The following is a 27578-nucleotide window of genomic DNA, read 5'->3' as shown; positions in this document are numbered from 1 at the left end:
AATATTCTTGTCAGGTTTTGGAATCAAGATTATAGTGATCTCATGGATTTAGGAAATGTTCTCTCTGTTTCTACTCTTCGTAAGAGTTAGTGTAAGATTGAAGATATCTCTCTATGGATTATGGGAACAATTGACAAGTTAAATAATCTGGGAGTATAGTCCATTTGCAAGAAGTCCTTTAATATTAAAATTGATTTCTGTACTTTTAAAAAATATTTTTATTTATTTATTTTAGAGAACGAGAGAATGAGCAGGTGGAGGGGCAGAGGAAGAGGGAGAGAAGTCCTCAAGCAGACTCCCTGCTGAGCACAGAGCCCAAAGTTGGACTCCATGCTAGGACCCTGAGATCATGACCTGAGCCAAAATCAAGAGTTAATTGCTTAACCCACTGAGCCACCGAAGGCACCCCAGAAATCGATTTCTTTAATTGAGATTGGACTGCGTAAGATTTTTTACTTTTACTGTATGTTTAGTAGGTTGTGTTTGTTTTTGAAAACTGCCTATGTCACTCAGTTTTCCATATTGATTGTTGCAAAATCATTATAGGCTCTTACTGCCTTTTTAATGTGATGACATTCTTTGTATTCATATTTGTAGTCATATATTTTCTGTATTTTTTCATAAGCAGTTTGCTAGGGGTCTATTAATTATATCAGTTGTTTCATAGGGTCAGTTTTTCACTTTTTAATTTTTCTATTTAAAATTTATTTATATGCAATTGATTTCTGTTTTTAATATTTATTATTTCCTTATATCCACTTAATATTTATGTTTGATTTGTTTTTTTTTCCAGTTTCTAAAACTGGAAATTTAGGTCATTGATTTATTTAAATTAATGTTGTAATGTCTTTTCAAATACTTGCATTTATAAATTTACTCTCTAATCATTTTTTGCCATTTTCCAGATGTTTTGATATAGTTCTCATCTTTCAGTTAAAAATATATCATGTTTGTATAATAATTTCTTATTTGAACCAGTTTGCTTAGTAATCTCTTATTCTATGTCTAGAACTGGCATTTTTCTGCTTATATTCCTTTTTGTTTTGTACAATTACTAATATCATTAAGTTAATATCCTACTCATTCATGTCACCTCTATGTCCTCTAGTAGCATCCTTGTCATTAGACAAGCCTAAATTCTCAGACTCCAACTTTCACTCAGTTGGTAAATGGCTCCAGATATAGCTCTAGATTTTCAGCTCATTGATAAGATTACTTCCTTCTGTAGAACTTTATTCCCATTAGTCCTTGATCCTTCTAAGATTTTTTGATACCTATGGTTTTCATAATTTATCCAGCATCTCTTGCTTATCAGAGTGAGATCATTGACTTATGACAGTTTCATTCTGCCCTTATTTAGCAATATAATCAATGTTTTTATGCTACTCATGATAATTTGAAAATTTTTGTCTGTTTTCTAATTTCATAAGATATATTACCATAGTATTATTTATCTTTTCCTGTGATACATTTCTTGAACTAATCTAACCATGTTTATTCCTTTCATGATCACAGGTTAAATTTATCAACTTATACATAGCTTATATTAAGGATATTAAATGGATTTATAGAGTATGTTTACTTTTTCCCTCTAGCAATCATTTTAAAGTGCTAAGTTCCTACCTCTAAAATAAATCAATTTGAAAGAGATGATTTTATTTCATTATAGATATGAACCATTGATTGCATGTTTTATCTATATTTTTACTTGTACTTGGTGCTGATTAAGGATGGCTCATCACTCTTCTCACCACTTGACATCAGAGTGATTTGCGTTGGTCAACAATAGCCTGCAATGGGGTCATCACAGGGCTGTGATCTGTCTTTCAATATATGGAACTAAAAACCATGTTGATTTGTAGTTAACAGTTTGCCCCCACTGGAGCCAGGCAGCAAACTCACAGACAGTACCTCTAGATTTTTTCAAATGCTAACTTCTTTCCAAATGCTTTTTTTCTTTTATAAACACATCATTTTATCTTACTGTCCTCATTTTGTCTTATCATTTTTCTTTTCCAGTTATGCTATGTGCTCTTCAGAAATTGTTCTGAGAATATATATTCATGAGAAAAGATTACACACATACACACACACACACACCCCTCAGCACCACAAGATGTGTCTGTCAATTATGAAGGGTGTGAAAAAGTGAAATTTTACCCTAGGTGTAAGCTAACAAACTAGCCTGACACACATAGTATCACGAAGACACAAAATTCCAGAGTCAGACAAAAACACTGTATTACTCAAGTGAGAAGCTGTAGCTGGAATGTTAGCTTGATGCTCATGCTGCTTCTTCATCCCTCACGTGCAACACAGAGACCCATCTTGGATCCTGCTCACACAGTAGGCAGTGTTTCTGGAGAGGAACCCTGGACTGGGGAATTCATTAGTTTCACTGTGAGTGAAAGCAAGCCTGCTCTTGTTGCCTAACCCCTCCAGCTGCCCTTAAGTCCAGATCAAAAGTCATGGTTTCTCTTTTTTGGCACCATCCTGCTGTGCACTGCGCGCTATTAATTGACCATGTCTTCTCACAACACTTTCAGGATCAAGCGATTCCTGGCCAAGAAACAAAAGCAGAATCGTCCCATTCCCCAGTGGATTCGGATGAAAACTGGTAATAAAATCAGGTACAACTCCAAGAGGAGGCACTGGAGGAGAACCAAGCTGGGTCTCTAAGGCGTCTCACATCACGCAATGACACACCTAATTGACACCACGTATTTAATTAAGCTACTTGAGGATCATGTGTTCTATTCCATCACCCTGTAAACACCTTTCTGCCTGGCCAATAGATACCATTTATCAGCGAAAGATTTTTCTGTTACTATAGCTCTGCACCAGTGGGTTGGTTTGGTAATAAACGTGAGGCCTTTGAGCTGTTACCAAAAAAAAAAAAAAAAAAAAAAAAAAAAAAAAAAAAAAAAAGTCATCACGCCCTGTGTAGTAATGAAAACTACAGAGTATGCTCAGGGTTCAGGGTAGATTGTGTCTTCCAAGGGTATCCTTCTATATCATAGATTGGAGGAAGGGAAATTAAAGAGGATGTCTCCCTCTAAGTTACAGTTTGCTTTTCCCCTAAATTCTCAAGGTGAGCAGTTTGGGATGTTAAAGGAGAGCCCCACAATATAAAGACAGAAGTAGTTTGCCCACAATTACAAACCTACACATAGTCAAATAAGAATGAATCCCAGAAATTTCTTAATCTTTAATCTTAATCTGCCCACAGAAAAATAAAATGTCTGCATAAGGTACTAGAATATATATATAGAAATAATTTATTTTAGGCCTGATTTTTATTCCCAGATTACTTCATTTCCATAGCCTTTTCACTTCATGAAACTTTTAACCTTGATTGATCCCTTTCCCAACAGAACCTTATCTTGTGGCCCTAAAACATTTTTTGTCACTCATTCACAATCAACTTAGTAACTGACGTTAACTGCCGATGATCTGCTCTGAGGATTGGCTGTAGATTTGCCGGCAACATGTCTACCATTATGCTTTCAGTGATCGTACTACACACGTGCTAAGGATACTTGTTTCATGTTGGGTAGCTCATAAACATAGTAAAAATAATTTTATTCTAATATTTTACCAATTTTCAGCTCCTGAAAGCAATGTTTCTCATATCTTCTAAAAGAAATCTTCAGTCAGGGAATCAGTTATTCATTTCAATTACCATCAATGTCTGTACATGCTCTTATCAAGTATATTATAATTTTATTATAATATTATATATTAATATTATAATTTATTATAAGTTTATTATAATTTCTTAAGAAGCCAGAAAAGGTGTGATATACTTAAATATGTTTTACTATTTAGAATTTAACATAATGGATGTTGAGATACTTTTTGGTGAGAATTCAATAACAGCAATGGGGATGTGAAGCCTACCTCTTCGGTATCTGGCCATGTCTTATGGAAAGATTCACATTTCCCTTCACTTTGGAAATCACCTTCCTCAGTTTTGATGTCAGCTGATGTTATCTTGAATTCTTGGTTCTTTCTTTTGAGGTTCCTCGAAGTTATAATAATTCTTGAAACTGCTACATTTCTTCTGTTATCTGGTCCATTCTATTTGGAAGTTTCAGGTAGTTTTATATGGATTTCTAACATCTGCAGTTGAAAACATTCTAAGTTATACAAAATATTGACCCATGTGTGGGTAAAGACTCTAAAATGTGGAATAAGGTGATCTCAGGTCTGCCTGGAATGTCTCCTTGAACAATAAACTGCAGGTCTTTTCACAAATCTGCAATACAGTATCTCGTGTCTCAGTTCCTTGATCAGGTAAGATTTGTACCATCTCAATATTTGGAGCCCCCTGGGATAATAACACCTTTATACTTGACCCTGTCAAGAGAATCTTTAAGCTATATCCCTCACACTTCTATAAAATGAGAGAGAAATTTGTTTCATGCCTGGACCCACTGTGACTGGACAGTTGGTTTCTTCCTCAGGGCCAGGGAAAGATGGTTCTGACCACGGCTCTCCTGCTCACATACTTTTCACTGTTCAACATTTCTTCAATCAGATCTTTTATAACTATGTATTAAAATTTTGTTTAGCCTAGAAATACAAATGTGAAATTCATAAGATCTAAATCCAATTAAAAAAAAGAAATATGTGAAATACTTGCTTCTGAGAAAATAAAAAAATTCCATATTTTTGGAGGTAGATTAATAAATTAATTAAAAGGAATCATTTAACATAAGGAAGAGCACAATTTTGTGAAAAAAAATTAAATAAGTGTAATAAAATCTTCAATATATAATTTTAATCAATTAAAAATCATTAACATGATGAAGTTCAGAGAAATAGTTATGAGGAGTATGAAGAGATATTCAGCTCTTGGAAATTTTTTCAGTATCCCCTTTTATAAACTAGGAGAATTAGGTCAACCAGATGTCAATGGGAATCTGTGTTTCCACAGTCACTCTTACTGTAGCCATAAGGCAATTCTGTCCTGGAATCTATATTTATTAATAGCCTTAATGGGTAAGCCAAGAGACTCCCACTGGGATTTGTTTTACTCAGGACTTCTTGAAGAAATAAGGTTCTTTAAAATATTTAACTGAATATATTTCTGAATAGTTTTCCTTTGGCCTACTTGACATGCTGCTGCTACCACAAGCATGGCACAATTGGGGCATTTTTAACCTGTCAGAAATCTCTGGACATGCCTCAGATCACAGAGTGACCTGCTGTCAAGGTAGAAAGCCTGTCCATCCAAAAGTTAAAGTAGTGCTAAGAATCCTTTCATGTCCTCTATTTCAAATAGACACAATAATATTGTTTTTTCCCTTCTTTTTAAAAAATCTAACCCAAAATATTAAGTATAGTAAAAGTAAATAATTGACAAGTAAAATCACAGAACAAGAGTCTATATCAAAAACAGTGAAGCAAACCCAAGTAAATACTGATTAATTTGGACCTGAATCTAAAAGAAACTTAAGCTGATACATACTATCTTGAACAATAGGAAAGATACCATCTTAAGATAGTGCCATTGCTTTAAAAGGTCTATCCAAAAACTAGTTAATTGGAAGATTGAAATTAATATATGGGTTAACAAAATGCAAAGCAGAGAATTTCTTTGGAATTGAAAGGAAAATAAGTTCAATACCTTTTTCTTTTTCTTTTTTTTTTTAAGATTTTATTTATTTATTTGACAGACAGAAATCACAAGTAGGCAGAGAGACAGGCAGGGAGAGGGGGGAAAGCAGTCTCCCTGCTAAGCAGATAGCCTGATGCGGGGCTCGATCCCAGGACGCTGGGATCATGACCTGAGGCGAAGGCAGAGGCTTTAACCCACTGAGCCACCCAGGCGCCCCTCAATACCTTTTTCTTATCAATTATCACCACCAAGGGGCAGAGACAGGTATCATGGAGACAGAATGGTAAAAATCATCATATCTACACATGCAAAGGAAATGATTTTATGGGCCCTAGTGAAGAAAAGGGAATGCCAAAGCCTGAAAAAGAAAGGAAGAAATGAGAGAGAGAGAGAAAGAGAACCCCCCCCCCAAAATAAATGTTACTAGAGAAGAAGACAGAAAATGCAGTTAGAAGCTTAGTTAAATTCACAATACCCCTGGTCATAATCTATTCTGTTCACAGTATCCTTCAACAATTGGTTGGTTCTGCATAAATGTTAATCACAATAAACGTATGAAACAAAGAAATGTCTGCCATTTTTTCCCTCAAAGGATGTTACTTGTTATGAACTAGTAACAGTTGAGGGATTTTCACTCTTCTGTTTTACAAATGAAGCTATTAAAATGTTTATATTGTTTTTTTCTCAACCGTTTTATATTGGATGTATTTGGAACATAAAAATTGTAAACTTATTGGTTACTAACAAATGAGGATCAACAATGACATAGTGAAGTCGTTTTTATATCACTCAGAAATTCTGGACTGTTTCTCAAAGATGAAAGCAATAGCTAGATGAGGCTTTGGGTCATCATTCTTAGAGATGGAGAAATTTCAATACACACACACACACACACACACACACTAATATACATACATATACAAACCATTGAAGTTTCCAAATTTTCACGCACAAGCATTTTCATATATGTGTGTGTGTGTGTGTGTGTACACATATACATATATCATTGAAGTTTCCAAATTTTATGTATATAAAATTTATATTATACACATTGTACCTAAATGTGTATATATGTATGTATACATATACATACATACATATACACACACACACATATATCACACACACACACACACACACATATATATATATATATATATGAAAATGCTTGTGTGTGAAAACTTGGAAACTTCAATGGTGGAGAACCAATAGAGTTTAGTATTAACTTTCTAATACCTATTTATCTCTTCTTACTAAATAATAGAACTATTATCTTGGGAGTAGCATTGTGTTCACCTTTTCAAAAATTATATTTGCTTGGCTCTCTTGAAGATAATATCAAATTACATATAAGTCATAGTTTTTGGATGAAATGTCCAGGAAAATTGTGCTGATACACTAGTAGTCACCAATTTTGAACCTCCCATTTTCTCTGTATTCCTGACTGTGAAGGAAATGCAAATGTTGATGTTCTAGGGGCCATCAAATGATTATTAGGCAATCTTGATAGTGGAAGTCCATGTTAAGGATGCTAAGGGGAGAGAGGGCTCTGGGAAGAAGAGAAAGAGAAAGAAGGAAAGAAAATAGTATGTACTGCTTACCTTCAAACTTCAGGACATGTGATAGAAAATCACCTTAACATTTATGTATTTTTAGCTAAAATTCACATACAAAGAAATGCATTGATCTTAAATGCAGAATTTAATGAGCTTTGATAAATTGGTACACTCATGTATCCATTGTACCATAGTCAAAGTATAGACTATTTCTACCACCAAGAAAGTTTACTGGTGTCCTTTTCCAGTTAATCTTCCTTACCACTGTTTTGATTTCTTATACCTTGGATTGATTCTTCCACTTTCTGAGTTTCATGTAACTGAAATCATAAAGTATAAAATTTCTGTGTCTAGCTTTTTCCAAATGCCACAATATTCATTAAGACATATCTGTGTTAGCAGCATTATCTATAATAACCATTCTATGGAAACAGCCCAAGTGTCCATTAGTGTCCATCAACTGATGAATGGATAAAGAAGATGTATATTCATTCAGTATATGTGGTACACATTCCATTAGACACACACACATGCTGTATATATAGCCTTAAAAAAACAATGAAATCCTGCTGTTTGTAAGGACATAGGTGGAGCTAGAGCATATAATGCTAAGCAAAATAAGTTAGTCAGAAAAAGACAAATACCATATGATTTCTCTCATATGTGAAATTTTATAAATAAAATGAGCATAGAGAAAAAATGGAGAGAGACAAATAAAAAAACAGACTCTTAACCATGGTATTCACTCTGAGTATGTAATATTCCGGTTTTAATTTTCAATGTTTTTTGCCATTGGACATTCTTTCCTGCTTTTTTTTACTAAAAAAATTTAAGTTTGATTAAGTTAAATTTATATATTTTACGCTTGATGTTAATGCTTTTTGTCTTTAAGAAATCTTTGCATTTATTAAAGTTGTTATGATATCATCCATGTTACCTTATGGAAACTTTATAGTTTTAACTTTTTATGGTTAGTACTATGCTATATCTTAATTGAATTTTGAGTGTGACAGGAAAAAGTAGTCAATACACACTTTTTAATATATCTGTATCTGGCAATATCAGCATTATTTTTAAGACTTAGAAGTAAGTTTCACATAGACAAATTGTAGTTGGTTAATTTTTAAAATTACTCCTGCCAATCTTTGTCTTTATTTTGTGTGTTTAGATCTTTTATATTTAATGTAATTATTAGACTTAATCATTTCGTTATTTCTTTTTCTGTTTATGCTCTTTCTCTTTTTCTTCATTTTACGTTTCCTCCTTTATTATATACAATTGGTAGTTGCTGTTGAAGTTTGTCAGACAAGTGGCAAGATCTTGTTTTCATTTTAGGAAGACATTTCTGATTCATTCCAGGAGAAATTTTATGCTTTACTGAAGAATGAAATCATGGAGACCAATCAAGAAGGTATCATACTACTTCAGTGATAAAGGATGGTTCATTGCATATGTATGGTGACAATAAAGTTGGGAAAAATTATAAAATTAAGATATATATTGATTGTAGAAAAGCTCATTGTTGATTAACATAGAGTGAAAGGAGGAAGAAGAGAGAAGACTAAATGATACTTCCCAGGATCATAATTTGAACGAGTTAGAGATAAATTTGGTATTTATTTAAATGAACAAAGCAAAATATTAGTTGTTTTTTCTTCCCAGGATCATAATTTGAACGTGTTAGAGATAAATTTGGTATTTATTTAAATGAACAAAGCAAAATATTAGTTGTTTTTTTTTAAAGATTTTATTTATTTATTTGACAGAGAGAAATCACAAGTAGATGGAGAGGCAGGCAGAGAGAGAGAGAGGGAAGCAGGCTCTGTGCTGAGTAGAGAGCCCGATGCGGGACTCGATTCTAGGACCCTGAGATCATGACCTGAGCCGAAGACAGTGGCTTAACCCACTGAGCCACCCAGATGCCTCCAAAATGTTAGTTTTAGGAAGGGTAAGAAGTATTCAGATTTGGGGAATATTTGGCTCTAAATTCCTTAAGGCAATTAGTATTAATGTCAAGTAGACATTCTTACTAGTGAAAAAAATTTATGTACGTATATATGGTGATTGAAGCTATTGGAATGCATAAGAATATATTAGTCTATACTTCAGGGTGAGCAATAAAGGGAATTCAGTAATAAACTAAAAATATTAATAATAAAAATTATTAAAGGGGAAGCTGGAGAAAGTAGTGAATAGAGTTATCAGAAATAAAAGAAAAATAGAGGAGACACAGGCACAGAAAATAAATACAAATGTGCTGAAGAAGAAAATGATTCATTGCACCAGATGCTGCCTAGAAATCAAGTAAAATGAAAGTATAAAAGATACTGAACTTGACAATTTGCAGGTCATAGATACGGTGGTAACTCCAGTGGTGTGATACGGACAGATGCAGATTAAAGTGAGTTGAAGAATCGATGAAGAAATTTTAAGTTCAGGCAAAATGGGGCAAGGTTATGCATAATGGTTGCTGTGCCAATCTTTAAAATGCAGTGCAACTGTAGGAATTTTAAAATGGACTTTGGAGCTTATAGAAAAGAACAGAACATTTTTAGTATTAGAAACAAAGAGATAATTTAGAGCTACAGAGGGAGGAGTGGACTGTATCATACAGAGTAATGGCTTTAAATACCCATGAAAGAAAGAATGTGGCTTGAAGTTAGAACTGAGACGTCTGCATAAAAGATAGAACCATTAAAGGAATCTAGAAAAAGATCTGCCTGTAGATTCAAAAACACAGTGAAGATTCTTGATACTCCCAAGTTAAAAAGTAATAATGTTTTACATGGAAAATCTCAGCTCCAGTCTATACATTAAACTGGTGTGAATTCTGAATCGATATTTCTTATTGGAAGAGAAAACTTAGAAAGTTAAGGAATTTATATAAAGCTTAGAGCCTGGCAATGGCAAAGGTGGAGAAAATCCCAAAGTCCAGCTATATAGGATCCCATAACTATACACACAAAAATGCCTCACTGAATAATATCTCACGGTACATAGCTACAAAATGGGGGGAAAAAATTCACCAGAGAACTGCTTATTAGATAAAGCGGTGGTTGCTTTCTGGCAAGACAGTGTTCTGGCACTTTTGCTCAACTGCTTACTGTGTGCTATTTTCCAATTTAGTGGAAGCAACTATGAGGTGGAAGGTGGAGTTTCCAGAACAGATCGCAGGTGCCAGGGCACTAATATGGATGCTTTGACTGGCACAGAGGCTAAGTTCTGTTTTGCTGCCTCTTCCTCTCTACCTTGGGCTAGAACAGCTTTCTGAGCATTGGTGGAATCTGTCAAAAGATTCGAAGACATATACTTTCTGTTGCCATGTAAGCCAACATATGGCAGATGGAGCAAGTGGAATGTAGCTCCAAGCCTGGGCAGGAGAAAACAGAAGAGGAAGTCTCTTATGAAATAATGGCTCAAAAGAGAAAGTAAAATTCATATACTCAGGACAAAGTCCCTGCTTAAAAAATATCTGATACGACCCTAGACTTGCATCTCTGATAGCTCCATGGGCTCTGTACAAGTAGGAGGTGAAGGCAAAAAAAAAAAAAAAAAAAAAAAAAAAAAAAAGAAAGAAAGAAAGAAAGAAAGAAATAAAGAAAAAGAAAAAGCAGTTGTTGGCAACTTAGTATTGAAACAGTGTCCCAGCTAAGCAGTGCTGGAACAAGCAAAGGCCTGGACAGTAATATTTTCTTTTTCTCTTTTTGGCTCCAGACACTTAAGAAAATCTGTCTTGGGTGACCACAAAGATGATGAAACAGATTGCAGTAACCACATATGAGGATATAGAAGGAATATACTCTTTGGAAATGAAAAAGATAAAAAGAAAAAAAAATTTCAAAACAAATAGATAGCTGCAGACTTCAATAATACACAGGACATTCTATGTAATAGAGACTCTGATTTCAGACTTACCACATTATAATATTCAAAACCACAAAAACAACAACAAAAATAAAACAAGTCACACAAGAAAGAGTCAAGTATGGGCAACTCAAAGTAATACAAAATTGATGGAACTGTCCCTTTTGAAGACCAAATACTAGATTTATTAGGCAAAATCTTTAAACCAATTGTCTTAATATGTTCAAAGAGCTAAAGAAAACAATGGGCAAAGAACTGAAGTAAACCAGTAAAATTATGTCTGAGCACAACTGAGAATATCTATAAAGAGGTGGACGTGTGGCAAGACAGAAGAAAGAATCGGTAAAATTGAAAACTGGATAACTGAGATTATTACATCTGAGGAGCGGAGACAAAAATGAATGAAAAAGATGTTAACAACAGCAACAACACAAAACAAAAACAAAAACAACACAAAAATGTAAACAGAGCCTGAGGGACCTGTGGCACACCCACAAGTGTGCCACATACATGTTATTGGAATCCCAGAAGGCAAAGGGAGAAAGGGATAAGAAGAATATTTGAAGAACAATGGCTGAAAACTTTCCAAATTTGATGGAAGATATGAAATCTTCTCTAGGAAACTAAATAAATTCAACTAGAATAATTTCTAAGAATAAATACTGAGACACATTCTAACCAAATTATTGAAAGACAGAATCTTAAAAGCAACAAGAGAGAAATGACATCACATAAAAGATAATCTCAAAGAGATTAACACCCGATTTCTCATCAAAACCACTTTGTCTTGTTATTTTCTTCATGATTTAAAAGTCAAATGGATGAAAATAATATAACCTGTTAATGAGCACAAAATACGTAAATATATAATTTTTAACAACAACACAAAGAGTGGGGAGCAAGCTATACAGCAAAAGAGATTTCTGTATTCTACTGCAGCTAATTTGAAATTCCCAGGGTAACTAGACAATATCTAAATTTTTTCTATAGAGGAAAAGGAAATGGAAGGGATAAAAATGGTATACTACAAAAATCAAGTAAACATAAATGAATGTAGTAATAAAGTATAAAGCACAAAAAAGAGGGGCACCTAGGTGATGCAGTCAATTAAGCATTGGACTCTCGGTTTTGGTTCAGGTCATGATCTCACTGTCGTGAGATCAAGCCCCATGTTGGTCTCCACATTCAGTTTGGAGTCTGGTTGACATTATTTCTCCCTCTCTCTGTGCCCCTCCTGCTCATGCTCTTTCTCAATCTCTCTCTCAGATAAATAAATAAATTTTTTAAAATTAAAAAAAATGTATGCACACAAATAGAAATATGGGAAAGTTAAATTCCTCCTTATCACTAATTGCTTTCAATTTGAATAAACTCTAATTAAAAGACAGAGATTGCCAAAATGGGAAAACAACAACAACAAAAATCTATCTTCTATCTAAAAGAGACCCACTTTTTATCCAAAGACTCAAATAAGTTGGATATAAAACAACAAAACATATTCTGTGAAAACAGTAATGAACAGAGAAGAGTGGCTATACTATCATCAGAAAAAAAAATATTCTTTGAGTGAAAAACTTACAAGACATAAAGAAGAATATCATGTATTTTTATTTTGTTTTTAAATTTGTTTTAAAGTTTTTATTATGAAGTAATCTCTACACCCAACATAGGCTCAAACTTAAAATGCCAAGATCAAGAGTCAAGGGCTCTGCTGACTGAGCCAGCCAGTCAAACATGACATATTTTTGAAAGGGTCAATTTATATTACAGTTATAAACATGTATACTCCAAACAACAAAGCCCCCAAAGTATATAAGAAAACATTGACAGAATTGAAGGGAAAGTAGTTCCACAATAAAAGCTGGAGACGCGACACCCAATTTCAATGATGGAGAGACCATTCAGAAATAAATTAATAGGGAAATATAGGAGTTGAACAACACTCGACTAAGTAGACCTTACATACAGCTACATCCAACAGCAGAACAAGCCTACCTCTCACATGGAACATTCTGCAGGAAGGACAACATGTTAGCCCACAAAACAGTCTCGATGAATTTATGAAGGTGGAAATTATATATATAAATTAATTTATATAATAGATTAAATACATAAATAAACCGAATAAACTAATACAAAGATGGAAATTATATGTTAACTAATAAAGTTTTAATATAAAGAATATAAAAAGAACTTCTATAGCTGAACAAAAAGACAATTGATTCTTTAAAAAAAAAATAAGCAAACAAGTTTAATAGATGTTTCTCCAAAAAAGATACACAAATGGCCAAAAAGCACATGAAAAGATGATCAACATCATTAACATGAGGGAATTGCAGAAGAAAATCACAGTGATGTCTTGTTTCAAACCCATTAGGATGAAAGTAATTTTAAGAAAATGGAAAATCGTAAGTGGTGATAAAGAGGTGAAGAAACTGAATCTTATGCGCACTGCCATGTACGTTGAATATAAAATAGCCCAGCCACTATCAAACCAATCTGACTACTCGTCAAAAAGTTAAACGTAGAATTCCCATGTGACCCAGCAATTCTTCTCCTAGATATATAGCCCGAATAATAGAAAACTGGTACTTAAACAAATGTGCACATATTTTCAAAACATACAATTCAACAACAGCCAAAAGGTGAAACTAGGTCAAATGTCCATCAATAAGATGAATGGATAAACTAAGATACAATGAAATATTATTCAGCCATAAAAAAGAATGGAATACATGATATAAGTATATAGCATAGATGAACGTTGAAAACACTATGCTAAATGAAAGAGTCCAGACACAAAATATTACATACCGCATTATTCCGTATATATGAAATAGTCATAATAGGTAAATATAGAGAGATAGAATGCTGATTGGCGATTTCCAGGGGCCAGAGGGAAGGAATAATAAGGAACCTACAGAGTTTACTTTTGGCGTGGTGAAAGTGTTTTGGACATAGAGGTCGTAGTTGCCTGACATTGTGAATACACTAAGTGCCACATTAACGGTTCACTTCAAAATGTTTAATTTTATGCCTCGTGAATTTCACTTCAATAAAAAGTTTAAAAATGTAAAGATTGAATTTAAAATTTAAAATAGTAATGTTTATGTATAGATAAGTACACATACATGTAAACACATATGTATGTACATGTTAGAACACAAAAAGAGTTTTGTAAAAGAACCAATTAAGAAGACCTTCCCTATCATATATTAACCCATATTTTATTCTATTTTCTTTATTTATTTAAAAAAATTTTTTTAAAGATTTTTATTTATTTATTTAACAGAAAGAGAGAGCACATAAGCAGGGGGAGCTGCAAGCAGAAAGAGAGGGAGAAGCAGGCTCCACGCTGTGCAGAAAGCCTGATGTGGGGTTCTATCCCTGGACCCCAAGATCATGACCAGAGCCAAAGGCAGATGATTAACTGGCTAATTCACCCAGGTGCTCCTTAACACGTATTTTAAAGCAATATTTTTTAAGACAATGTAGAATCTTCAGGAGCTAGAAAAATAGAATAGAGAAGCTGGATAGAGATCTCACAAAAGGGATTGTGAATTTTCAGAACATGTATATATGAGATGAGGTGTTTTTAAAGAGCCATAGGGAAAACCTGGTCTCTTCCATGAATAGAATTTTATGAGTAATGCAGAGGCAAATGATTATCAATATAAAACATTATATTAGGTATCCCCGTCACATGACACTGAGTAGAATTTCCATAGGGACTGAAGATATAAATGTGAAAAGCATATTGAAGCACTCAGCTAGGGAGTAATTTACAACAAACAACAAGCAATACCATACAAAAGTGTTGGAATATTATGCCTTAAAATTATAAATCAAATATTAATAACAAGAAAATGAATAAGAAATCACAATGAATTTTTTTTTAAAGATTTTATTTCTTCATCTGACAGAGAGAGAGATCACAAGTAGGCAGAGAGGCAGAGAGAGTGAGAGGGGGAATCAGACTCCCTGCAGAGCAGAGAGCCCCATGCAGGGCTCCATCTCAGGACTCTGGGATCATGACCTGAGCCAAAGGCAGAGGCTTAACCCACTGAGCCACCCAGGCACCCCCGAGAAATCACAATTAAATATTTAAAAATAGATTCAAATAACTTTTGGCTAAAAAAGAAATACCTATGATGACTAGATACTAAGGGGACATGATTGAAGATGAAAGAAAATTTTAACAAAACTTGTGCAGTGTAGGTAGTGTACTTCATTATAAAAAAGGTAATTTTTATGTTTAAACTCAGGTATAGAAATGAGGAAACACTAAAAGGACAGAAATAGACAATAAAACATCAAAAATGTAGAAGGATAAAAATATTAGATATGAGAATAGAAATGAATAAAATAGAGAAGAGAAAGAATAAAGAAGCTAACAAAACCAAAAGCTCACTCATCGAAAATACTACACTGAGAAAGGACCCATCAACCAGACACAATGTAAATTTTTGGGAAAGTCTTCCACACAAAAACCTGAGTCGGGCATGAAAGGACATCTCTGTACGAGAATGGTTCTGATCAGGAAGAGATATGATCTCTGCATAAGTTATCACTCTAGTTGATGTTTGTAATCTAGAGTGGAGAGAGGAAGGCCAGCAAGGAGACAAATAGTGGCCCCTTTGATTTAGAGTGATGACAAAAATCCACAGGAATTGGTGATAGATTATATGTGGGTTATGAGTAGGGAGTAAGAAATATCTTCCAGGTTTTGTGAATGAACAATGGGTGCCATCTCCATAATGGGGGGAGATGGTGGCAGAAGGGTGTAGGTGTTTAATTAAAGTTACTGATGGACATTTTAAGTCTGTGATGTGAATGGTGGTGACAAGCAAAGGAAAGAAACTTTCTTTGTCCTTGCAACAAATACCACTGCAACGGACAGTCTTTCAAGTAAAGCTCTTTTTCTGGGTGTCAAGAAAAGGGTCCTAATGTTCATAAAGAAGAACAGTTTAAGGGGCGCCTGGGTGGCTCAGTGGGTTAAAGAAGAACAGTTTATGTTATCATTTGCATAAAGTGAACCTGTTTGTGAAGTACCGCTGTGGGACATTATAGCTTCCTCATTTGGGATCTCTGTGTTAAGCCTGTAAGGCCATTTTTTCCCAGCTTCTCTGATGCTAGGTCAGGAATGCCTGCAGGCAGCTGGAGGTTTCCTGTTCTCCTGTCACATCATCTTATTGCCATGGCCATTCATCTAAATTGACGGACTTGAGATATTTTATTCCTGCTAATTAACATCAATATTTCCCCCTCCAACGTAATACATTCTCCTTTGATCAATCCTGCCAACTCAACAGTGACTTCATTTTCCTTGCTGTGTTCCTTGAGGCAGATGGAAACAATATGCCTTCTCCTCAGCCAGTGAGGCCTGAGATTAAGGTACACATTGGCTGAGAAGGGAAAGAAAACCTTCACGTGATCCATGCCGACAATTACTATAGGAAACGGAAGACAGCCAGCAAACTGTGCACCCAAATTGGCGACTGACAACAGCTATCACTAATTCATCCTACTTATTTGATTCTATTTGGTTTTCCTGAATATTTCTGTATTAAATACACTTAGAAATCAATTTTCTCAAGTATGTACTTATTCACAAGGAAACGACTAACCGTCCATATATAACTGTGAATTGTATTTATTGCAAAGGGGTGGTTTTTAGTGAGTCTTTAATTGCCTCTTAATTTCTCTATTTTTTTAATTTATTTTTTATTTTCAGCATAACAGTATTCATTATTTTTGCACCACACCCAGTGCTCCATGCAATCCGTGCCCTCTATCATACCCACCGCCTGGTACCCCGACCTCCCACCCCCCGCCCCTTCAAAACCCTCAGATTGTTTTTCAGAGTCCATAGTCTCTGATGGTTCACCTCCCCTTCCAATTTCCCCCAACTCCCTTCTCCTCTCTAACTCCCCATGTCCTCCATGCTATTTGTTATGCTCCGCAAATAAGTGAAACCATATGATAATTGACTCTATTATGCCTCCATCAGAAAGGACGAATACCCAACTTTTGTAGCAACATGGACAGGACTGGAAGAGATTAATTTCTCTATTTTTAAAATTTCTATAATAATATAACTTTGTTAGGAAAAAGGAGCCATTTAAAAGTCATCTTATAAAACTGTATACCCCTCAGATGATACTTACAGCATGAACAATTGCAATGCACGCTTTTGGTGGATTGGATTATGAATTACTCTCCCCTCACCCCTCCCTCGGGTTTTTTTTTTTTTTCCTCCCTCATTTACACTTCAATCTCTTGCTATTTGTTGGAATGAAAAACATGCAACTTTAGGGGAAGAAGAGACACACATACAGAACTTGTAAACTCTAAGATTCCAATGAGCAAAATCAGCCATAATTGCTCTAATAATTGGAAGAAACAGCACAGAGCCTGGAGCCCCTGGGCTAAATTTTCCTCCGTCAGAAGATCAGCTAAGAGAGATAGATGGCAGGAAGGCAATGGTGGTTTTATTATCTGGTGATTTATGTTATGCTTGCAAGGACCACTGAAATGGTGAAATAAAAACTGACTTTTTATATTTTATAATTAACATTATTATCTGCCCATCAAAGAAGAAAAGATTTGAAAGGAGCCATGTGAAAAGAGTGTAAATTTATATCCTGCAACATGAAAACCTAAAAGAATAAGATTTCATGAGAACCAATTATTTAAGTGTGGTCCTCCACAGAACGCCAAAAGAAAGATAGAGAAAGAGAGAAGGAACAAAGGAAGAAAGGAGGGAGGGAGGAGGAAAGAAGTCAGGCAAGAAGGCAAGAAAAAAGGAAGGGGTAAATCCCACCTCCCCGAGGACAGCAATTCCTGATACACAAGGATAAATGACTAGCGGTGAGGACTACAGTCCTTCAAAACTGGCAAGCAAAGAACGATCTGATAGGAAGAGTACACCACCCAAAATGTGATTTTTCGCAAACCACTGAAGGCATGTGAAAAACACTTGGAAAGTATCGCTCTGGGAAATGCCATTATATTTATAATAATTAAAAAAAAAAATGGCCTCTCGCTTCTCATCAAGCCAAACTGAAACCTCTGGTGAGCAGTAAATTTATCATCACCTCAGCTCAGGTAGGAAGCAGTGTCATGTATGCACACTCTTGAATGCACGTATCCGAGATGGTGAGTGTGGGTGTCTTTATAAGCATCCATAACATTTTATGATTCTAATCTTTGCTACAAAGGTTTAATGGACTAAAAATTCCACCAAGAGACATCAGTGCAAAAATATATCCATTACTTAATTTGATACATATGCATATACTATTCTAAAGTTCCCTTGTCTTGCCTCTTAATAGGAGGGGTGGGGTGGACCATAACTTGGAGGTTCCTGGTAAGGGCTTTGGAGTCAGAACACCTTGGCTGGGATTCCAGCTCTGCCAGTCCCAAGAGTGATGTCTGACAAGTTATTTAATGTCTTAAAACTTGTTTCTTCATCTCTATAATGGGGGTAATATTAGCTCTTTTATAGGGCTGGCATGAAACATGATGTAATGAATTTAAAAGAGCTAACACTGTAGCTAGCATTACAGTAAGTGCTTAACAAAATTTGGCTATTGATATAACTTTAAGCTGATATTAGTTGAAATACCAATTGATTTGTCAAAATGTTTACTGTAACAACTTTTAATTTATTCTGTTTTATAAAATTCAATACTATTTTGAAAGAAGATTTTATTTTAGGGAGAGTGATAATAATTTTGTTTTGCTCTGCAAAATTCATTGGATTTAAAATTTAAACGGCTCTTTAAAAAATATCTTTTTCCCCATTCCATGAACATAGATCTCAAAAATCAATTTCACTCAGTTTAAAGCATGCTTTGTTACTATGTCAACAAACAAAATGGGCCAACACATGGCTTAATAACATTCTTCAATTTATATTTCTTAATACATGTCAGAAGCTCACAATTCATCTTTATATCATCATTCATATTCATAGAGAGAGATGTATATCTATTTTGATTTTGAAATATTGTATTTTGTCAATTATAGGAAAAAATCAGCAAATATAGAAGAAACTGTTTTGTAGGATCAGTGACTTTCTTTAAATAAGTAAGTCCAATAAGTAAAAAATAGTTTAAAATCTGTTAAGTTATAGGCACTAACCATAACACTACAGTCAGCACTCAACTTTTCCTGGAGACTGTGTGTGGGACTGTTCCATCAAGCCAGAATTTTCCTGGTTTCCATCTGGACTTGTGTTCAGTCCCCACTACCGCATCCAGCCCCCAATTCTATACCTTTATATCCAGCATGCCAATGAATTATTTTAATTCTGTTCTTTTTGGTGACTCTTTCCTCTCTTTTTCTGATATGATGCCCTTTTGTTAAGAGCTCGCTAAGATGAATTGGAAAATATCAAAGACAGAAGAACTCATCATGGTGTCTGGATTCATAAATGAGTTCAAAACTCCAGGCAAGGCCAGGTTCCCAGCCATTCCAGGATTCCTTACCCTTAGGCACTTCAGCTTAAGGTTCTCACTTAGCAGAACTGCCCTGGCTTAACCTCTAATTTCTCACTATTCCCATGGCCATCGGTAGAATTTATATAACGGTACGTATTTCCTAGCAGGCCATTTAAGAGGTTAGGGGAGAGGCAGATGGAGAGATATAGACACCAAGATGGGCATTTAGAGTAGGGCCAGGCTTGGAGAGCTGACTGGAAGAAGAAAAGGCCAGGTGGGCCCCAAGGCAGCAGCAGTGCTGTCCATCCTTAGATTCCATTTGACCAGAGCATGTGTGATTACAGTGCCCCCTAGCACATACACAAATCACATTGCTCTTCCTCGCTGGGAGAACTAGGACACCACTGGAATTCTGAGGCTTATACAATTATTTGAAACACTTGGTTCTGCAAACTGGGTCTGGGCCTGGTATTGCTTGGCTTCTGGTTTGGGAAAAGTCATCTTCAGGGACCTGTTGCAGAAAACTCCAGGTCCTTCCCTCCAGCGGGTGGGAAAGAGGGACGACCACTGCTGTTCATTTCCCAACAATGCAGACTTCCCCTACATCTGCACAAACACTTCTGCACAAACTTTATACTAGTTTAAAAAAACAAATAATTCATTTTTCCTTTTTTTAAAGGCACAGATTGCTTGATTACATATAAACAGTTTGAGAAATAAAATCAAATGAACTGAAACTTTCAGGATATTTTCTTAGAATTTAATTTAATTTAATATATATATTATTGTATATAATATATATATTAAATTTGGACAACATCCTTAAGCATACATATGACCTTTGATATTTTCTTATTGTCAACTAATAATATAGTTATTTTATACTCTGTATAAATACATCACAATGCTAGATAATTATCACTTGTATATTTATTATTTTTCCCCAGACAAATCCAAAGTAAAATATTACTCATGTAAATTTTGAATTCTAAGCATCATACTGTTTAAGCAATGTCATTTTATGGATGCTTTGGGATAAAAAATTAAAAACGAATAAACAATAAAGTATTAATTTCAAGTCAATTTTTAAACCTATCTACACATTCTTCCCTCCCTGTCCTGTACTTAATTGATTCTGCTTGTACAATTAAGACATAGAGATTCTTGATCCCTGGATCAGACCAATTATGTATTTCTTCAGCTCTTTCCTAGCTTTGCGCTTTTTCAAATTTTAACTCCTTAGAATGTCAATATAATAACTTTTTTTTTTTTTTTTTCCCGAAAAGAGTAACCACCTGGACTTTGGATCTTTATCTTTCTCTCATGATATCAAATTACATTGCAGGGTTGACTACCCATCTGCCTTTTTGCTGTTATCATTTCACTGCTAAGCATGAGCAAAGAGAAACCTTCAATCAAGATACCAAGGTGATCAGAGAGCCTAAAATGCTCAACAATTCACTCCCCGGCGGTGTCATTGTCGTCATCCACCCTATCCTCACTTAAGATCAGACACATTCCTCTCTCTCTCTCTCTCTCTCCCCTCCTTCAGTATGAATTCCCGATGTCACTGACAGGAGAAAAGATATCATCAAGACCTAAAGTTTCTTTCTATTTTTTATTTTTTATTTTTTATTTTTTTTAAAGATTTTATTTATTTTTCAGAGACAGAGGGAGAGAGCGCGAGCGAGCACAGGCAGACAGAGAGGCAGGCAGAGGCAGAGGGAGAAGCAGGCTCCCTGCCGAGCGAGGAGCCCGATGTGGGACTCGATCCCAGGACCCTGGGATCATGACCTGAGCCGAAGGCAGCTGCTTAACCAACTGAGCCACCCAGGCGTCCCTCTATTTTTTATTTTTTAAAGATTTTATTTATTTGACAGACAGAGATCACAAGTAGTCAGAGAGGCAGGCAGAGAGAGAGAAGGAAACAGGCTCCCTGTTGAGCAGAGATCCTGATGCAGGGCTGGATCCCAGGACCCTGGGATCATGACCAGAGCCGAAGGCAGAGGCTTTAACCCACTGAGCCACCCAGGTGCCCCAAGACCTAAAGTTTCTGACGAGTCACCAGACAATAATCTTCCATGAAGTATTTCCAGTTTTCCTCAAATGGATGTTAATACTTCATACTTTTTAACACTTTTCAATTTCATACATATCATATCATATTGACCCAAATCCATTACAGTTATTTCCTGCAACTCATTCTCTATTCGAGAGAACAAAACTATATCTTAATCATCTTTTTTCTTTACTACTTAAACAGATCACTTAATGGTTGCTGAAGGACTGTAGCAATCATGATTGCGTATGACTAGTCGCACTGAATGTTTATCCAAAACAAGCTAGGTATTAAGTCTTGCATGGACTGACTACAGCTGAATGTTTGGTTTGATGGAATGTATACGACTGTTTCCTTCAAGACCAGAGATTCTTCATCCTCCCATATAATAATATATACTGAACAAATTTAGTCTCAGGAAGTAGTCTGAAATCCAAATAAAGGTTCATGTGGATATGTGGACCCACTGAGTCCTTTCACAATCCTTTCAAAAACCTTTAGCTTATTTACTTTTGAGCATGCTAAAATAACCACTTGTGGAGACCCACAGCCCAGAAATCACCATAGAACTCCGTCCACATTCTGAATGGGGACTTGGAACAGGGAAGTTACTCAACTTCTCGTAAGATAAGTTTTGTCAGATGCAAAGTGAAAATAATAGTATCACACTCATAGCAGTGCTCTTGAGTATTAAAAAGTCTGGGTGAGGAGATTGGTTGTCTAAGAACATCCCAGAGTACAAGAAGATTTCTAAAGCTGTTCTACAGCACTGAATCGTAGATAGAATTTTATATTTTTAGTGGCACATTTAAAACAGTGAAGAGACGGGGCACCTGGGTGGCTCAGTGGGTTAAAGCCTCTGCCTTCGGCTCAGGGCATTATCCCAGGGTCCTGAGATCAAGCCCCACATGGGGCTCTCTGCTCAGTGGGGAGCCTGCTTCCCCCTCTCTCTCTGTCTACCTCTCTGCCTACTTGTGATCTCTGTCTGTCAAATAAATAAATAAAATCTAAAAATAAATAAATAAATAAATAAATAAATAAATAAAGACAGTGAAAAGAAAGGGGTGAAATTAATTTTAATAATGTATGTGTTATAGCACAAAAAAATCTAAAGTATTATCATGTCAACATGTAAATAATATTAAAAATTGTTTATGAGATATTTTACATACTTTTTTGTGTGTTAATTCTTCAAACTACAGAGTGGTTTTGTCATCACTCCATATCCTTGTTTGGACTCCGGACATTCCAAATGTTTGCAAGTCACATAAGACCAATGCCTACTGGGTTGCACAGTGCAGATCTAGACGATGAACCCAGGGAGTCACTAACTTTGTCCCATCTGGGAAAAGGGGCATGAAAAAACTGGAGTGATCTCTGCCAAATATCTAGAGTCATCACATGCCAAATATCACGCCATAGTGAGAACAAAGTAGCAATTTCCAGGGAGTAAATGCATCTCCTTTCTCCTTACCGTCATCCTTGGCTGCTGCTTTTACAAGTCCCTACTCACATTATTCATGCATTCTCTTTAATGACACCGTGGACTCATGTTTAAGTGCTGTTTGCTTTTTTGTTTTCATGTATCTAATTTGTTCCTTTCTCAGCTTTATTATATGCCCTTGAGACTATTTTAACAGTAAATTCCACCTTCTTTTCTTCAACAAATTGGTCTAAAGCTTTTGACATACTCTGGTATTAGCTCTGTATACTTGCCTGATTTTAGTCATCATCGCTGGGGGACTCTATATTGCAACACAGACAGAATTCCAACAGCTGAGCTATTCCTTGTATGTTCACATCTTCCCTTTCCCCACCCACTCCCCCAACTCCAGGGATCGGGCAAATGTTTTTTTAGTAATTTTTTAAAGATTTTATTTATTTATTTGACACAGAGAGAGAGATAGTAAGAGAGGGAACACAAGCAGGGGTAATGTGAGAGGGAGAAGCAGGCTCCCTGCTATGCAGAGAGCCTGGTGGAGGGCTTTATTCCGGGACCCTGGGATTATGACCTGAGCCAAAGGCAGACCTGAGCCACCCAGGCACCCGAGTTTTAGTAATTTTAACTAATTTTCTGAAAAGGGAAGAAATAAGAGGCAGGTATAAAATAGAATAAGAATGGAAACAAAACTAAAGAAAAGGCTAGTGTAGTTACAAATCTTGATGTACATAGTAATGATAATCATAGCCATAAACATAACATCTACTAACCATTGAATCTTGCTCTGTAGCAGACACTTTGTAAAACCCCTGTATCATCCTGTTTTATTTTATCTCTACAGTAACCATCTAAAGGAATACTTGACTTTCTACTTCTCCCTGGGTCAGCCCTGTTTATTTTTCTTGAGATCAGGCATACAACCAGCCTCCCCCATTTCACCTCCCTTTTTTTCCTAGCATTGTTTTTGAAAGCTCTTAGAGTCAAAACTGTCTGGCTTTGTAAGTTTCTTCTAAATTACCATAAGGAGACCTATGGGGAGGCCAATTTTTTACCCTCAAGTTATATTTACTCACATCCTTAAAACATGTTGGATACTGTCTCTTGCCTAATTGTTGTGTCACTGATGGTTTGAATTCTCTTTGTTTGAGTGCCTAAGTGAGTCCACACCTGACGGTATCACAGCAGTGTCCCTACTGCCATGACCAAAAGCCCTTTGTCTGAACAATTCACCTTCTTGAGTCATGGCATCAGCTGCCACTTCACAAACAGTGCTGAAATCCTCACTGTCTCACCAATTTTATTTTTATTAAAAAAGAAAGAAAGAAGGAATGAAAGGGGAAAGCAAAAGGAAGATAGCAAAGTATCTTAGAACTGTGCCTAATGTTGTAAAATGGTGCTAAACTGTGTCTTGATTGTAAAAGAGAAATCAATTTAGAAAGTATTGACTTGGAAGAACTTAATTGCTCATAAAATTAATTTATGGATGACTTTATTTGATGTTTGGAAACAGGAATACAAATGAACCAACTTCGATGTGTATGAATTTCCATGGCTATCCAAGAAAAGGTAACTTACAAGAATAGAAAATTGTACCAGATGAGACAGTAATGGTTGTTTACACTCTCTGGGAAACAGCCCATATTAGGCTATAAGTAGTGAATAGTTATAAAATAGTTTAACAGTAGGAGTTGTAGACAAGTTTAAAATGAAAACTATTTAAATTGAATCAAAAACTGCTCACTGGCTGATACACCTTAAAATAGACATAGGTACCTGTAAGTTTATAAACAAAAGTAAAGGAAATAATATCTTCTGAAGAAGTTAGAGGATAAATAATTTGAAAACTGTTAAGTCCCCAAGAGCCATTAAAGCAGAATCTTCCTGCTGAGATAGCAGAATTTTTATTGTAAATTATCATGTAAGTAGAGAAGCAAAGCAATAGTAACAAAGAATGTGGAATGAATATATATGTCCATCTTTGACAGAGGCAACAGAAAGATGCATGCAGGCATAATGACAATTCTATAGGAGCAAAAGGAAATAGAAGAAACTTGTATCATATATGTGATAATATATGCTATTCACATTTTTATAATTTGCATGATAAAAGGTAAATAAAACAATGATTTAAATTATCTCGAAAGCTTCGAGTCAAAGATACATTTCTATTAGTGGGGAAGTAAGTGTAATTGTAGTTACTTCTTACAATGGGTCAAGTGCCAATAACATGATTGTTACTAATACTAATCTTATGTATGATTAATATCTATTTGGTAAAACTCTAGTGTCTTCTTGGCATCAGGGAAATACTAGTCAAAACCACAGTAAGATACCATCTCACACCAGTCAGAATGTCTAAAATTAGCCAGCCAGGAAACAACAGATGCTGGCGAGGATGGGGAGAAAGGGGAACCCTCCTACACTGTTGGTGGGAATGCAGCTGGTGCAGCCACTCTGGAAAACAGCATGGAGGTTCCTCAAAAAGTTGAAAATAGAGCTACCCTATGACCCAGCAATTGCACTACTGGGTATTTACCCTAAACATACAAACGTAGTGGTCTGAAGCGGCACATGTACCTGAATATTTATAGCAGCAATGTCCACAATAGCCTAACTATGGAAAGAACCTGGATGTCCATCAACAGATGAATGGATAAAGAAGATGTGGTATATATGTACAATGGAATACTAGGCAGCCATCAAATGAAATCTTGCCATTTGCAACGACATGGGTGGAACTAGAGGGTATTATGCTTAGCGAAATAAATCAATTGGAGAAAGATAACTATCATATGATCTCCCTGATATGAGGAAGTGGAGATGCAACATGGAGGGTTTGGGGGGTAGGAAAAGAATAAATGAAACAAGATGGGATTGGGAGGGAGACAAACCATAAGAGACTCTAAATGTCACAAAACAAACTGAGAGTTGCCGGGGGGAAGGGGGTCAGGAGAGGGTGGTGGGGTTATGGACATCGGGGCGGGTATGTGCTATGGGGAGTGCTGTGAAGTGTTTAAACCTGGAGATTCACAGACCCGTACCCCTGGGGCTAATAATAATTATATGTTTATAAAAAATAAAAAATAAAAATAAAAAAAATTCTAGTGTCTTTTCCTCATTATCCCAGCTTAAGACATTTTTTTCCACATTTAATTAAACTCCACAGTATGATGGGCACCCTCTCTTCATGATCCTCTGGCCATGGATGACCCATATGGTGTAACATCCTGAGGATTTCTGAGAGGTGAATGGCAGGTAAGTGTTTGTGCATAGGGCATTGTTCCCTCTTGGAGTAATTAAATGTAACCAGCAAGTCTCAGGAGCAAATGACAGGAGGTTTGGAACTGTGTCGTGGCTGTCTGGTTGGCATTCACATTGTTTCCATGAGGTTTCCAGGTAGTCTCACAGTGCCTTGGCCAGGTACTCTAGGTGGAATGTCCAGGCACCTCTTTTATGACAGAATTCCCCTCAGGACATATCTGGCTGATACCAGGCACTATTCTGTAGTCCTTACCCGCTATGGGCAAAATGCATGCGCTCTTCTTTTCTTACCACAATGGCTGGATGTCCTTTAGAAAGGCTTCTCTTCATTTGAGTCAGAAACTCAACCATTCAGTTGTGTGTAACTTGTCTTTCCATTATCAAACCATAGAAAAAGTTTGATTTTTTAAGAACAAAGTTCTATGTCATAATATCATACAAATACACAATTAAGGAACTTATTCATACACCCACACAAAGTACACTAAAAAGGGGGGTTAAATATAGAATAAAAAAATAACAACTAGCATGGAGGACATGGGGACTTAGAGTGGAGAAGGGAGTTGGGGGAAATTGGAAGGGGAGGTGAACCATGAGAGACTATGGACTCTGAAAAACAATCTGAGGGTTTTGAAGGGACGGGGGGTGGGAGGTTGGGGTACCAGGTGGTGGGTATTATAGAGGGCACGGATTGCATGGAGCACGGGGTGTGGTGCAAAAATAATGAATACTGTTATGCTGGAAATAAAAATAAATAAATAAATAAATAAATAAATAAATAAATAAAATAATAACATTAATTCAGCTCCTGCCATAGAAGAACTCCTCTATATATTCCTGAAAAAAAAAAGACTGAAAAACTGAGTTTCTTATAATGATCCTGTGTTTCAAGTATTATCTCTTCTGTTTTACAAATGAGAAAAGACAAGATTCTGGAAGTTAACTTACTTAAAGTGAACAGCAGAGTCAGGCTTTGAAAATGTCCCTGAATGAACAGAATATGGCACATGTGTCTTTTTTTTTTTTTATACTGCCTCAAGGAACTGAACTTCAAAATGTAACAGGAACTTTTGTATTTACACCCCTTATAATCTCCTTATCCTTTAAAGTACTCTGTTCAGGTTGCAAGATTGCTCTAAGTGAGACACATCACTTTATACATGTAAATGAGGCAGTAAGTGTATGTGTGTGTGTGAGTGTGTGGTGTGTGCACATACTTTTATGCCCATCATAGATAAATCAGTGCAGGAAATCCAGACAGTAGGAAAGTCAGTGTTTATTTAAATAATTTTTTAAAAGATGACTATCATTTAAATTCTGCCTATTGTGC

General features: G+C 35.7%; 1 protein-coding gene across 1 annotated transcript; it reads left to right on the top strand.

The window, feature by feature from the left end:
* Positions 1 to 2498: 2498 nt before the first annotated feature.
* Positions 2499 to 2883, top strand: LOC116568924 (60S ribosomal protein L39-like). The gene has a single exon (XM_032304758.1). The coding sequence runs from the start codon at positions 2524 to 2526 to the stop codon at positions 2677 to 2679; it is 156 nt and encodes a 51-aa protein (XP_032160649.1). The 5' UTR covers positions 2499 to 2523; the 3' UTR covers positions 2680 to 2883.
* The last annotated feature ends 24695 nt before the right edge of the window (positions 2884 to 27578 follow it).

This window comes from Mustela erminea, chromosome 11 (genome assembly GCF_009829155.1).
Source record: "Mustela erminea isolate mMusErm1 chromosome 11, mMusErm1.Pri, whole genome shotgun sequence".
Taxonomy (NCBI): domain Eukaryota; kingdom Metazoa; phylum Chordata; class Mammalia; order Carnivora; family Mustelidae; genus Mustela; species Mustela erminea.
The sequence above is the reverse complement of the archived record's forward strand: the minus strand, read 5'-3'. Positions and strand labels throughout refer to the sequence as shown.